The 15,296-nt window shown below is 38.9% G+C and overlaps 1 protein-coding gene across 3 annotated transcripts in view; it reads right to left on the bottom strand.

Moving 5' to 3' along the window:
* GLS (glutaminase) overlaps window positions 1-14,549 on the bottom strand; it is an 84,924-nt gene extending 70,375 nt beyond the window's left edge. For 2 of the 3 annotated variants that reach the window (XM_001167502.7, XM_016950220.3), the window contains exons 1-2: window positions 13,906-14,549; window positions 133-229 (exon numbers count right to left, since the gene is read on the bottom strand). In XM_001167502.7, the coding sequence (XP_001167502.2) occupies window positions 133-229; window positions 13,906-14,291 (483 nt within the window). In that variant the 5' untranslated portion in view covers window positions 14,292-14,549. The remainder of the gene's footprint in view (window positions 1-132; window positions 230-13,905) is intronic. The other variant, XM_016950221.4, reaches the window with a different exon arrangement.
* Window positions 14,550-15,296: the final 747 nt, after the last annotated feature.

The following is a 15,296-nucleotide window of genomic DNA, read 5'->3' as shown; positions in this document are numbered from 1 at the left end:
ACATAATAAGAGAAATAGTGTCAGTCAGAATCTACATGTCAGACGACCTTTAAGACTATATTTCAATAATACTGTATATATTTATTATTATTGATTTTTTTTAAGTTAAGATAGAAAAATATAAAAACTTACTGTAATAAATTTATGAACAGGTATTTTCTCTTGTCCTTCCGCAATTGTATAGAACAGCAAATCTTCCAAGCTAGGTAACAGACCCTGTTTTATTTTACTAAAGAGGTAGAAAGAATACAAAATTAATCCTGTATGAACATTCTAATGGATTTTTAACTAAATCCATTGTTAAATAACCACTAAACTAGACTACAGCTGAGCTGATATACTCAAGACTACAGTCATAATAAATGTTGATTTACCAAAATCAAATCAGTACCACTATAAACCACACTGAAAAACAAGTAGAAAAAAAAATCATTAACACATTTTTTAATCCCAGGTTTTGAAACCCTGATCATCAACTCTAGTTGTGCTAATGCCCAGCCATCCGTTATGGTGATGCCTTCCTATACACCCCAGTACAATCACCCAATACAAATTATAGAGCTCAGCAAACATTCCGATAAGACTCAACACACTGTTCAGTTGTTTTGGGGGTTTTCTAAATATGATGACTGTATTTACACATTATTCAAATAGTTAACCTGATTATAAAATCTGGGAGAGACAGCAATTAACTACTAGGCAGTAGTTAAGATCAAGTGCACAAGTTCTTGAATCCTGGCTGTAATACTATAGTTGTGTAACCTTGGGTAAATTAATTAACCTTTCTGTGATCCAGTTTCCTCATCTGAGAAAGGGAATAAAACAGTGCCTCCCTCATAGGGTTGTGGTGAGGATCAGTTGACTCAATACATTCAATATCTTTAGAACACGTCTGGCAGAGAGTAAGACTCCACTGACAGTAGTTGTAGTTATTATTTCTAAAGTGATCTAGGTTTACATATCCTAGTCAGCCCTTTGCATCCATAGATTCAACCAACACGGATAAAAAAAATTCAGAAAAAAAATTAAAGACATACATTCAAAAGATAGTATAAGACCTATTTACATAGCATTTACATTTTATTAGGTATTATAAGTAATCTAGAGATGATTTAAAATATATGGGAGGGTATATGTAGGTTATAGGCAAATATTATGCCATTTTACATAAGAGACTTGAGCTGTGGGGGACCTGGAACCAATCTCTTAACATATACAGAAGGACAAGGCAAGACTGTATACATCAAATTCTACAAATCATAAAGACTATTAAAAGAAAAACGTTACCAATAAGTATGCATTAAAAATCTTAATTAACTAAACTAGTGTAACACTAAGATGCTATGATTAACCAAACTTTTAAACACTGAATGTCACACAAATGTTTTTTAAAAACACATAGCTTTATCATTAAAATATTTAATGACATATCCTGATACATAATTATTCCCTGAAACTGTTTTTGCTCTTAGACAACTTTTAAAAATGCATTTGAAGCTGGGCGTGGTGGCTCACGCGTATAATCTCAGCACTTTGGGAGGCTGAGGCAGGAGGATCACTTGAGGTCAGGAGTTCGAGATCAGCCTGGCCAACATGGTGAAACCCCATCTCTACTAAAAATAGAAAAACTAGCCAGACGTTGTGGCAGGCGCCTGAATCCCGGCTACTTGGGAGGCTGAGGCAGGAGAATAGCTTGAACCCGGGAGGTGGAGGTTGCAGTGAGCCAAGATCACGCCACCACACTCCAGCCTGGGTAACAGAGCGAGACTGTCTCCAAAAAAAATACATTTGGGATGTTTTAGTAATAATAACTACAATATATTGATCACTTACTTATATTCTACACACTGTGCTAAGTGTTTTACATGCATTCTAACTTAATCCTCCAAGGATCTTATGACAGAGGTACTACTGTTATCCAAAACATAGTATGATTTCTGGTACATACTTAGAAGCTCAACAAATTTGTTATTTGTTCAAAAAAATGACTACCTCTGTCCCCATTTCACAGATTAGGAAACAGAGGCTCAGAAGCTTTCCAAGGTTACACAATGGCAAAGATGGATTTTTCTGAATCCAAACTACTGCTACATTATACTGGCTCTCTAACTTACTAGCTTGTTATTACTTTTATAAGGTACAAACAAGTTTTCTAGGTCTTATCCTGACCTAATACCATTAAACACAGCTTAACAATACTCACCACCTAATATTCAAAGAAAAAACTGAACCAGCTGTCAAAAAATCAGTGGATAATAACATACCAATTATTTACAGCAAATGGTTGGTCAAATAAACTTCAGATAGTGGTAGTTTGTCACTTTAAAAAACTGCAGAATAAGCTTTCTATGTATTTATCACACAAGTAAATGGTATTTGCTTTGCCTAAAAGCTATGTAAATAACGTAAAATATACACTTTTTTAGCTTATGGCACATAGTGAAAAAAAATTAAAATGACCACGTTATTGCCATAGCTAGCAAAAAAAGACAAATGTTTACTTGCTTTTAAACAAGAAATTAATTTTTATCTATAGGGGAAAGAATTTAAGCCAGCCCTAAAAAATAAGCTCACAAAATAAGCTGTCAAAACTGATAAAAAGAAATTACTACCTATCTCAGCATTTGAAACCTCAGATTTTGATCTGAGAATGAATTCGCTTCAACAGTCTGGCGAACAAACATACTCAAATATTCTCCTCAAACTTTCCACAAGGCAGAAACTACTCAAGATCATTCATGCCTTAACCCCCCTTTTCTCTCCCTAAATTAATTCTTTCTGGTAATTCTTCACAATAATGTATTTTTCATTAAAATTCAAAAGCTAAAAACTATAGCTTTCAGTAACTATATAGTAACTAGGAAATCCTTGAGAGAAGTATTTAAGTTTTAATGACAAATAGGATTATAGCAATCTTTCAAATCTTATCATCAACAATTATTAATAACCCAAATGAATCCTCCAGATTCCCTTGAAGAGAAAAACATAAAATGGTTATGATATTCAGCAATTCAAATCGGATATAACAGAAGATAATCTGAAGGAAAATCCTTATTTCTCACCTTTTTACTTCTTCTCCAACTTATACTGTCTCTCTCGTTTCCTTTCTAAATGCTGCCTTTAAGATCATCCTTACCATCATATTGTTTCTTCTTTTACCCATTCCTTCCCCTACTTTAGCCTTTAACTGTCTTAAAAAATAATTTCTTAATGAAAAAGAAGAAAAATCCCATGCCATGTATGACATCATGTTAGACATCATTTACAGTCTAGAAGAAGTAGGAGACATGTACATAAAATGAGGAATTACAAGAATAGATCTATGACATCCAGACTTTGGAAAACTACTTCGCTGTGGTCTAATAAGGTCAAGCTTTTTTTTAGATGAGGTGGAATCTGAGCTAAACCTGAAAGATGGGTAAGAGCTGGAAGCATGGCAACAGAAAAAGATTTCTGGCAAACAGACCAAAGGGATGAAAGTAAGCATTCACTTAGTGTTTATAAAGAACAAAAAACAGCTAGAGCACAGAATGTGTGAATTAAGGTGCCTGTTTCTACCTATAGGCTATTATATGAATACTTAATTTTTTAGTGTTGAGAATATATATATTCTGAATATATATATCTGAGGTAAATGAGGAGACTACCTTCCAAAATCTACATTAAGTTTAAATGCAGGGCCAACTTCTGCAACATGAAAAGAGGAACTGTCTTTGCTTACCCCACTGACCAAATTAGTTTCCCCATACCAAAGGGGGAATTCATACTCCTCAGTCTGGTATGCAGTTCTCTATAAATTAGTTTTACACTATTTATTCCTAACTTAATCCTTATAATTCCCCAATGTAATTGACTAGACTCAATGACCTGTAAATAAGTGCTATCTCATCTTTTTTTTTTTTTTTTAACCTATCATGCCTTCTGTGTAAAACCTTCCTCTCCCTAAATCTTAAGCTATCAATGATCATTTCAATTGTTTCACAGGACTTTGCCCCCACCAGATTCTCTATACTCTTTAGCATTCTCTGGTATCACTAAGTTTTGTCCTTTTCTTGTACCACTTATTATATGCCAAGCAATAGCAATAAAGATCCCTAAAGTAAGGTTGTGGTCTAGGAGAAATATGACTAAAGCCATGAGACAAATACTATGGTAGAAGTGTTTTTCAAAAAGTATTTTATTAGCAAGTACAGATGAAGTATTTAATTTTGCCTTAATGGGTAGGGGAAATCAAGAAGGTTTCTAATCTGTAATTAGGAGCAACAAGGCAAACTCATCTTCATCAGTTCAAAAATCTTATAAATAAAAAACTATCAAATGAAAGGAAGAAAATAAAAAAAAATCCTTACTAAGAACTACAAAATGAACAGAGGAAAATAATTGAAACCAACTGTACGGTCTTATTTTGTTAAATAACATTTCATATTACCTAACCTCCCCAAACTATAAAGCTTCAAGGCTGGGGTCAAGTCTTTCTTAATTTTTTTTTCGCATAACTCTTAAAACACATAGTATGGTAAACCTATGAGACAATGAAAAACTGTCTTTTCAAGTGGGATTTTAAAAAAATGAGGCCTAATAATAACACAATACAAAAGGATTTGCTAGTCTTTATGCCTTCATTTAAGAATAATGATCATTCAGATGATAATTTAGGGTTATTTTAAAATCAGTGTATCATTTTGAATTTATAGTTAGCTGACTGATAACAACTGTCTATCAACACCAGCAAACTGGCAGATTAACAAACCTGTTAGATGGAAAGTTGAACTGATGGTGGCTGACCATATAGTAAAACAGCATATTAGAATGAATGTTAAGTCTAACAAATTGACAAATTCTAGTTATCATCCAAGTGATTTTGCCCCAAGGCTAATCATTGGTGGAATTTAAAAATAAAAACTTACATCTTTTAAGGCTTTACTGCTAAAAAAGGACTCTCACTTTCTATCATATTAAAACCCTATGAGGTAAATTAAGGTGGGTTAATTGTCCCCAGTGTACAGATAAAGAGAGTCCTAGAAAAGTGTGGTGGCATGCACCTACAGTCCCAGCTACTTGGGAGACTGAGGCAAGAGGACTGCTTGAGCCCAGGAGTTCAAGGCTGCAGTGAGCTATAATGGCACCAATGTACTCCAGCCTGGGTGACACAGCAAGATTCCATTTCTAAAAAAAAAAAAAAAAATTTTAATTTAAATTTTAAATTTAAAAAAAATTTTGTTTTAAGAGTATCAAAGTCAAGCAGCATGTCCAATGTCACATAAATCTTAAGTGGCTGGACCAGAATTAGTCCTACAAAGCTCGTCCTTTGTTCCCAGTTCCAGACTCTTCCTGCTTTGCCACCTCATGCTCTCAGCGGTTAGTGCTCTATTTTAGGAATAATATCTGTAATTCTTGAACAATAATAAATTTCTAACCAAAATGCAAATAAGAGAACTAAACTGGTCTGCCTTGATAAAACTGCATCCTGTCAAAGCAAAGATGAGATTATATTCAATTAGTGCTGCTGTTTTGACTGGACTTTATAGCACAAATTCATTTAAAAGCACACCAAAGTAAAAAGCACAAAAGCCACTTTATGTGAGGAAATGGTCAGGCTGCCCCTGTCAGCTCATGGTAATTTGTCCATACGTTTGCACAACTTCAGAAGTTTGACCCAAAAGGCAGTCTGGCTGTCTCGGGTGGGAAGACTAGGATCTGGGGAGATCAAGTCTATAACATCCAACTCTGTTAGTTTTTCCAATAACTCATTTCTTCAGCCAAGTATCCTTTAATATATCAGTCTAGATGGAATAATACAGATACTATATGAATTCTGTCACTGCAATCACTTTGATACCACTATAGACAACTTGTTCAGAATAACTAACATACATAGGTAGAAGTTAATGAAAAACTTCAGCCACACATAAGGAAAAATGAAACAGCTATGAAAACGGAATGGGCTGCCTTCTAAGGGAGTGAACTCCCTTGTGAAGGCAGTATTCAGGTAGAGATGAATAACAACAACCTATAGGGAGTATGTAACAGAAGAGAAGAAAGCAGCAGCTGGGGAGAAGGGTTTGTAAGATCTCTTATAATCTTCAATCTAAAAAAAATTAACTCTATAAATTGAATTAGTTTGCTGCTAATAGATGAAAAAAGAAAAATCAAAACAAGTCCTAATACTGTTTGAACTTGTTTAGGTCATTTAATATCTGTGGGCAGCTTATATAATATGTAAAATGAGCTGGAATTAAATGTTCTTTAAAGTTACTCCCAAGCTTAATTCTCAGTTTTTGAGTTGCTAAAAATAGATGTCCTCCAAATCACTACACTAAAGTGAGATCATAAACTTTATTCACTCACGACTTACATACTTTTATTTTACACATTAGCATATTCATCTGGGTTCTAAAACTAACAGAAGTATTTAATGCCACTGAACTACGGAACTTAAAAATGGTTAAAGTGGTAATTTTTATGTTATGTATATTTTACCACAATTTTTTGAAAAAGCTAAGCAGAACTGGATACAGAAGGTAAGAGTGAAGGAGGATTGCTAAAGTAGAGACATGAAGAACAGTCAACTGATACGAGATACAAAAATCCACAAAAGAACAAACCCACCCTTAAGAGTACTGGTTAAAGGAGAACCAATCAAGGCATGAGAGAACTGAACAATAAATATATTTTAGTGTAGGGCTACGCAAACTACAGCAGGGACCTCCTCTTTTTGTAAATAGTTTTATTGGAAGACTGCCACATCTATTTACCTATTGTTTGCAGCTATTTTGCTACCACCACTGAACTGAGAAGTTGTAGTAGTGACTAGAGAACCCCAAAAGCTGAAAATATTTACTATTTGGCCTTCCAGGGAAAGTGTGCCAGCACTTGTCTTACAGCATCACTGTATTACAGTGCAGTATAATAATGCATCCTTAAAATACACATAAGTTTAACAAGAAATGTTAAACTCTATTCATTACAATGTTTTAATATGGCAGAGAAATATGTAACATTTACTAGGGAGATATATCAAGCATAGTTTTAAATTTTTAAAGTTTGATGTTTGAGGGTACCAGTGAATATGATTAGACAATGCTGATAAACAGGAGCTGTGCAAATTCATACATAACCTATTTTCATACTTTTCTTTCAATGTAATGGTGCTTACTGTTCTTATACAACCAGAATCAGGATATTAGAAGAGTAGACAGTAGAGATTTACAAGTTCAAAATTTAACAGATGTGGTTCCTTTGATTTTCAAAACTATGGAATGTTTTTTACTGTTTTAGACGTTTCCCACTTATAATGGGGGGGAAATCTTAAAAGTAACAAAAGGAGGCAGGAAAAACAATGCCCGTTCTCATAAACCACAACTGCTAATGTCATTTTGGCGTATTTCCTTCTATTACTTTTTCTGAGCTTTTTAAATAGCTTGAGATCATACTGCATAGAAAATTCTGTATTCTAACTTTTGGCCGTTATAACATTACCTTATATCCTAAAAAGTATCTGAAAACATTTTAAATGACTAAATAAGAGACCCTCATATGAATGTACCACAATTTACTTAACTATCCCACTAATGTTGAACATGAGTTTTTCTCCATTATTCTCTAGTATGCATAACACTGTACCAAAAATAATAGGAAATAAATCTTTCTAACACTTCAGTTTATTTTGTGAACTTAGATTCCTAAAAAGGTATGAATACTTTGTAAGTTCCTCATAGAGCTTAAAAATTGCTCTTCAGAAAGTTTACCATCAAAAATTGAAGGACGTGTCTATGTCACTCAAAATATCCTCATCAAGAAGACAATTTTAAAAATCTTTTTTAGAAGCCTGTACCAGAAATAAATAGGCAAAAATATATTTCTTAATCCTGAAAGCTATCAGTTTTATTCATTATGCAACATCTACAGTTCCATGTTTCGAAAGTAATGCTTTTACTATAAACATTTCTTTATAATGAATTTAACATATCAAGCAGAGGACACTCCCAAATGGAAGTCAAGGTACATTTACATTTTGCTTCTACTACGTTGTAGGGGGTCAGAAAATCACTAAGTGCAGTGATGACTCACAAGTAACGTGTTTCATAACCAAAGCAATTTTGCACCTGAGTAGATTTCAGGGTAAAACTGTAGTAACAGTATCTCTATGTGAAAGCTATGTACCTCACTTAGAGATATCAGTAATTAATAACTATTTTTATAAATACATCTGTTTACTCACCTTTCTTAAGCATTTCTCTTACTAGCAAATGACTTAAAGGTGAAAAGGCACAGACAGGCAACTATAAAATATAACCTTAATTTATATAGGATTTAACATGATTGAGCTCCCTCACACAAATTCTATAATTAGGCTTTCAGTTTATATAGTCATAATTTTTCTTCATTTCAAATATCACAAGAAGGAAGTAGTACAGCCTTTTACTATTACTTTCTTTCTTTTTTTTTTGAGACAAGAGTCTCGCTCTGTCACCCAGGCTGGAGGGCAGTGGCATGATCTCGGCTCACTGCAACCTCCACCTCCTGGGTTCAAGCGATTCTCCTGCCTCAGCCTCCCGAGTAGCTGGGATTACAGGTGCCCGCCACCACTCCTGGCTAATTTTTGTATTTTTAGTAGAGACAGGGTTTCACCATGTTGGCCAGGCTGGTCTCAAGCTCCTGACCTCAAGTGATCCACCTGCTTTGGCCTCCCAAAGTGCTGGGATTACGGGCATGAGCCACCACGCCCAGCCTGATTTCTTTTAAATAACTTTTTAAAACTCAAAGAAACCCACAAATATCTTCAGCAAATTTCTTTCAAAGTGACATTTATCTTTGGACTAAAATAGTGCCCCCCCTCCCTTTTAGCTGGCCTACACATTGCCTCATAAAAAAGGCTGAATTCTATTTGGTAGTCATTTCATGGATTAGCTGACTTTGAGGTAGGTAGACTTCTCTATAAAAGAGTAAGGTCTGGAAATATGCAGCTAAAACTCCAGGAGACTAAACCCCTCAGAATCTAATTCTTGTCCTTTCAGTGAATTTCATCCAAATATTAATAAAATTATAAATTAACAGCATGAGTTTGTTAATTACACATCATGGACAAAGTTATCAATGACTAATTGATGCACATTTCAATATAAATATTAGGTCACAAAAATGTTAGGACATATAGTTATTGGTACCTTTTTCACTTGCTTTTAAAAAAACAAAAAACTGGGCTGGGTGCAGTGGCTCACGCCTGTAATCCCAGCAATTTGGGAGGCCGAAACAGGCGTATCACAAGGTCAGGAGGTCGAGACCATCCTGGCTGACATGGTAAATTCCCATCTTACTAAAAATACAAAAATTAGCCAGGTGTGGTGGCACGTGCCTGTAGTCCCAGCTAAATGGGGGGCTGAGGCAGGAGAACGACTTGAACCCGGGAGGGAGAGGTTGCATTGAGCTGAGATCACACCACTGCACTCCAACCTGGGTGACAGAGTGAGACTCCACCTCAAAAATAAATAAATAAATAAAAATAAAATTAAAAAAAAACTAAAACTCACTGATAATCATCACCTAGAAAAAAATTTTAATAATGAAGAAATCAAAAATAACTAAGGGGCTGCCTGAGAAGCCCAAAGGAAAAAATTAAACGTACTTTCCACCTTGATTTTAGCTTAAGTGAACTGTAAATATGTTAACTTTTAAAATTAAAACCAAATGCAATACTGAAGGATCATAAAACACGTGCCCCTATTTTAACAGAGGTTTTGTCATTCAGTTCTAAAACTTAATATTTATATCTGCCAAATACTCAACTTCCTTACTAGTATTGTTCAATCTACCCAATTCAATGTTCGCTGAAATTCACAAGCATTTCATCTTACTTTGAAATTCAATGTTCAGGCCGGGTGCGGTGGCTCACGCCTGTAATCCCAGCACTTTGGGTGGCCACAGCGGGCAGATCATCTGAGGTCAGGAGTTCAAGACCAGCCCAGCCAACATGGTGCAACCCCATCTCTACTAAAAACACAAAAATTAGCCAGGCGTGGTGGCGGGTGCCTGTAATCCCAGCTACTCGGGAGGCTGAGGCAGGAGAATGGCTTGAACCCGGGAGGCAGAGGTTGCAGTGAACCAAGATCACACCACTGCACTCCAGCCTGTGTGACAGAGCGAGACTCCATCTCAAAAACAAAAAAAAAAAATCAGTTTTCAGAGTATACACCTTGATGATTTTCTTTGCCCTTCATTTTCCATTTACTAAATATATGAACTATCAAAACATAAAGCTGAACTATCAAAACATAAATCCATACTAACTAAAGCTAGCTGAAATCATTTTTGCTTGCATTTTTACTTTTAAATATAAACATATTTTAAAGTATGCTTATTTGTGTAATTACAAATATTTCTGAATGCCACGACTTCATGTAGATGTGCAAACATCCAACTACCACATCACAGGTATGCAGTTTTTAACAGAAACTACCAAACTGCCTAAAGTAACTGAACTAATAATTTATACTTCTACTAGCAATGCTAGAGTTCCTATTTTCCCAATTACTTGATTTAACATCTGCCAATCTGAGAAGGGGAAACTGACCTCATTGTTGTTTTAACAGAATACTTTCAATATTGCATCCTGTATGAATTATCTATTTTCTAACAGCATACATACGCTGGTATTTTTCCAGCCCAATTTCTGTTATGTATCTCTTTTCCTTTCTCATTAAAAAATGTCCAAATAAAAAAACTTAATAATGCCCCTTACCTCTATCCCTCTGACTCTTCCTAGGGACCATTCACTAAGATAGGATACATACTTCTGGACTTTATGGAAATAAGTATAACCAGCTTAACAGAGAAAAGTATGATAAAAATGTCCATATGGGCAAGTGCTGGCATAAACCATAACATAGTTTGTGACTTTAATATAATGCTCATTCCAGTTCCTGCTGGTTTTCTGGAAGAGAGTGCTATTTTCAAATTAAAACTCTAAAATTAATCTCATAACAGTATGCAAAATAGGTTGAATTGGAGAAAAGAATGAATATTGGGGTACAGACTTAAAATTTGAAGTCATTGAATATGTGGCAACAAATCTAAGAACAGAGCTTTAGATTAAGAGGTGAAGTATTACCTACACAAAGATGAGAGTCAAAGCTGAAAGAAGGGATATGCTGTTGAGAAGGCAGACAAGTGGGAAACGGGCAAAGGCCTCAGCCTCAGGGTTTACCCAGTGAGGAAATTCAAAAAGAACTAGGAAAGAAGAGAGAACAATTTTGAAAACGAAGAGAGGCAAGCAAAGTTGGTTTTCAAGATAACAGAATGAACCATAACAAAATTAAATAAGATCACTAAAGACAAAACTGAGCAAAGATCATTAAATTTTTCTATATGATATTAAGACGTTCGTGTCCTAAACCACACTAAAGTTGTGTAATGGAGACAGCATAGTCTAAAGTGACATTAGTTCAAAGAGTTTGTGAAAAAAAGGTAAAGTAACTTGCTTATATCACACCTCCTTCCAGAATATAAAGTAAATAAAATATAAACTCAGGACCAAGGAAAGGAGGAAACGCAGATATCCCAGCCATGTGAACTGATGAAATTGGTGTGGTTAAGCATTAAATTTACTCTGAACTTATTTATCAGCAGAGCAAAAGGTAAACACTGCAACTAACATAGTTTCACATAAGACAGATGTATAGCAATTTCTCAAGATAAACATTTTTATGGAAACTAAAAAAATTAAAAACCTTCATGTGCAAGCCTGAAATTCCAAGGCCAATCTCTTTAACAGGCTTTACAATAATGAAGAAGCAATGTTTTCTCATTTATTTAATAAATAGTTATGTGTCATTTAACACACGCCAAATATTGTTCTAAGCCTTTTACAAAATGTTAATTTAATTTTCTCATGGTTATTTCTTTTAATAATACTACATAAAATCTGGCACAGTCCTGAGTGAGTGCTAGCATACCAGGTGGACTGCTGATTGAGGGATGACCTATGCTTTGCAGGCTAAGCATTAGAAAGGATAACAGGATCAACTGGGAGCTTACCTCCCAGGATAAGAGAAATGTTTGTCACATAAAGGCAAAATGAAAGGAGCCAAAGAGGGAAAGCTACATTTGGAAACCAGATCATTAAGGAAATAGAAACTTTAACCAAATTAAAATACTTTCTTCACAACCTTGAGGCCATTGCTAAAAGGTGATTTTTTATTAAAAAGGCAATGAAACCAGAAACTTCTGGACAAGTAAATCACAGAAGAAACTCAATTTCCTGTTTGACAAAAGAGGAAAAAAAAAGAGAGGCACTAGAGCCACTGCAGACACAGACCTGAAGACATAATTTTACTAGAATGCAGTTCCCATCTTGTAGCCTTTAAGATGAACTTTTAAACGGTTGTGACTGCATTTTGCAATTCTGTACCTTGGGCACTTGCACGTAAACTTGTTACTTGCTTGGTAAACCGGATGATGTTAAAGTAAAAGTGAGTCCCAGATGAGATTAAATTATCATTCTAGTCCCTAAAATATGAGAGAAGTATAAATTTAACAGAAGTATAGCTTTTTAGAACTTGAAAGGATTTAAGTCATCTAACCCAAGATATTAAATAACCTGTCCATGGTCAGGACGCTATTTTGTGGCACAAAACCAACATCACAAAATACCACAAATTTCGCCCATCATCAAGTGATTTTTTTCAAATAATCTTTTTCAGTCTGGGAGAAGAACTTTAGAAAAGTTTCTGGAAGGTCCCAACTTCAATTACAGGAAAACATCAAGCAGGCGTGAGATTGAAATTATAAGAATGTTCTCACTTTCAGTTTGACTTAAGGAACCCTAGAGCTGGAAATAGCAGCAGAAATAAAAGGGAAGCAAAACAGGTTAGAGTGTCAGCGTACAAAGCCAGAAAAAGAGTAAGGTATAATGAAAGCAGAGTGGTAAATTTTTACCCATTTTGGGAAAACAAAGTGGTCCATTTGTATTACACAAGACAAAAATATATAGGAGACTGCTTTGCATATTGTTTAAGAAAAACCAATTTTGCTTTAAGACTAAACTACTGTGCCATACACATACAGGATGAGTCAACATCCTATCACAATGAAGTCACAAAACCTACTCAACTCAGATTTTTCACTGAGTTAGTGTATTACGTCACATTTCATCTTGGCTATTTAACTTTTATTTCTAAAAATCTCCCCATCTCACGGAAGACCTGACAAGCCAAAGCTGGTCCCTTATGCAAACAGGTGGTCTATACTGCGTGTCCCATCTTCTCGGCCACATGACCCGATTCCTCCTAATCTCACTTCTGAAACATTGTTTCCGGTGCCCCAGATGGCTCTACACGTGCCTGAGGTAGCCACTCCAGAAATATAAAGAGCTCTCTGTCACATCTGGCTTCCAACCGGATGATGGCAGAAACCAAGGGAGGGCAGGCAGAGCGGAAACGAGCCAGGAAAAGCGACAAGTCAGGAAGGTAAAGGCTCTGCTGAACACCCAACTCCTAAATGTCACTCGGTGGAGATGTTCGTGCAGCATCGCCCACGAATGGCTGGGGCGGGCGGCCAGGCGCTGCAGCCGCGAGCCAGGGAGCTGAGCACGCGGCGCGGGCAGGGGAGCGGCCTCTCTGGCGCTGGGGACGCCAGGCGAGCCCATCAGGCCCCACCGCGGCCCCACCAGGGCGACCCCCGCCGGGGGCGGAGAAGGGAAGTGGGGGCCTGGCGGAGGGTTGCGGGCGGGGAAGGCGCGGGCGGGGCCGGGCCTAATCACATGGCGCAGACGGCGCAGGCCGCCCGGCACCTCTTTCTTTCTCTTTTCTAGAACCTCGGCTCCTATCCCGCCCCACCGCAGGGCCCCACACAGCCTGAGCCCGGGCCCTGAACGGAACGAGGCCTCCTGCGCCTCGCGGAGACACTCACTTTTCACCTGAGGCCACCAGCTCTTTGCCCTCGCTGTTGCCAAACGCGTCCGTCTCCCCGGGGCCGTCCTTGGGGCCGGGCGCCGCCGGGGCAGCGGGTGGCGACACCCCGGGCTGCGGATGCGTGCTCCCCTTGCCCAGCTCCTGCAAGATCTCCGAAGGAGAGCTGGACAGGCCCCGCGCGAGGGGCTCCGCCGGCCAGCCGCCCCCGCCCCACCACGGGTGGAGTCGCGCGGCGGCAGCCGGGCCCGCGGCCGGCCGTCCCCCGCCTCGGGGACGCCGGCACAGGGTGATCAAGGGCTGTGCCCGCCGCAGAGTCGCGCTCACGCCGGCGGGCGACCGCAGGAGCAGGTCCCGCAGCATCCCCGAGCCTCGCAGCCGCATCATGCCGCCGGGTCCGTCAGCGCCCGCTCAACAGGGGAGGATGCTCCGGGCGTGGGCGGCCGGTTTCCTCGGGGAACGCGGTCTGTGGTGGGGCGGTGAGATGACAGAAGAGGAAAGGGCAGCTACGTGGGTGTGGTTCCGGCTCGGACTCCCGCAGCGGATGCGGGTGCTGGTGCTGGTGCTGCTGCTGCTGCTGCTGCTGCTGCTGCGCCCTAGGATTGCCGCGACCGGTTCTCTTCGCTCCGCCTAAGGCTCCGCACTGAGGCTAAAGCGCAGGGGAGGGCTAGAGACCTTCAGCGCTCGCCGACGGCCCGCCCCTTTCGCCCGCTGCGATTGGCTCAAATCCTCGACCTCTCTTTTGATTGGCGATTAGGGCAGTCAAATTTCTCTCGGCTCTGGGTGCGCGGAGAGTAGGGCGGGGGATTGGTGGGGGGCGGGGAGAGGAGTCAAACTGACGTGTGAAGCGGGTGAGCCAGGCCCGGCTGCTCAGTAGCCACTTTCTGCACGCCGTGCCAACTCCGAGGCTAGCCTAGTTGGGTACTAGGGGCTCTGGGTTCTCGCATTTATGAAGCAGTGGGCTCCTCCACTCCGGGAATTCGAGCTGTTGGGGAGACTCATGGGCGAGATCCCCCGCAGCCGAGGGCAGTGAGGTCAGCAGGTTTGGCAGGGCTGAGTCTGGCCGAGCTGTCGGAACTCAGCCGATCCCAGCTCGCATCTGGCCCCCAGGTCAGGGCGTCTGGCGACTCCTCCGAGAGCAGCCCCGGACAAGCTTCATCCCTCTCCCAAATGTAACATTTGCTTGAAACTTTCCATGATTGGCTACTACCCAGACGTGAAGTGTTTTGGAAAAAATGAGCAAAATCCTTTCAGCTATGCGACTTAAGCCATGGGAGGGTGGAGGTGGAGGGAGGGCGACGAGTGGCGAGGCGGGGTGGGGGGGTTGCGGAATCCAGAATACGACAGCTTTCTTTTTTAAAAATTATTTTTTTTTAATGTACACCGATACTT

The sequence above is a fragment of the Pan troglodytes genome, chromosome 13 (genome assembly GCF_028858775.2).
Source record: "Pan troglodytes isolate AG18354 chromosome 13, NHGRI_mPanTro3-v2.0_pri, whole genome shotgun sequence".
Classification (NCBI taxonomy): domain Eukaryota; kingdom Metazoa; phylum Chordata; class Mammalia; order Primates; family Hominidae; genus Pan; species Pan troglodytes.
This window is presented reverse-complemented; position numbering and strand designations above follow the sequence as displayed.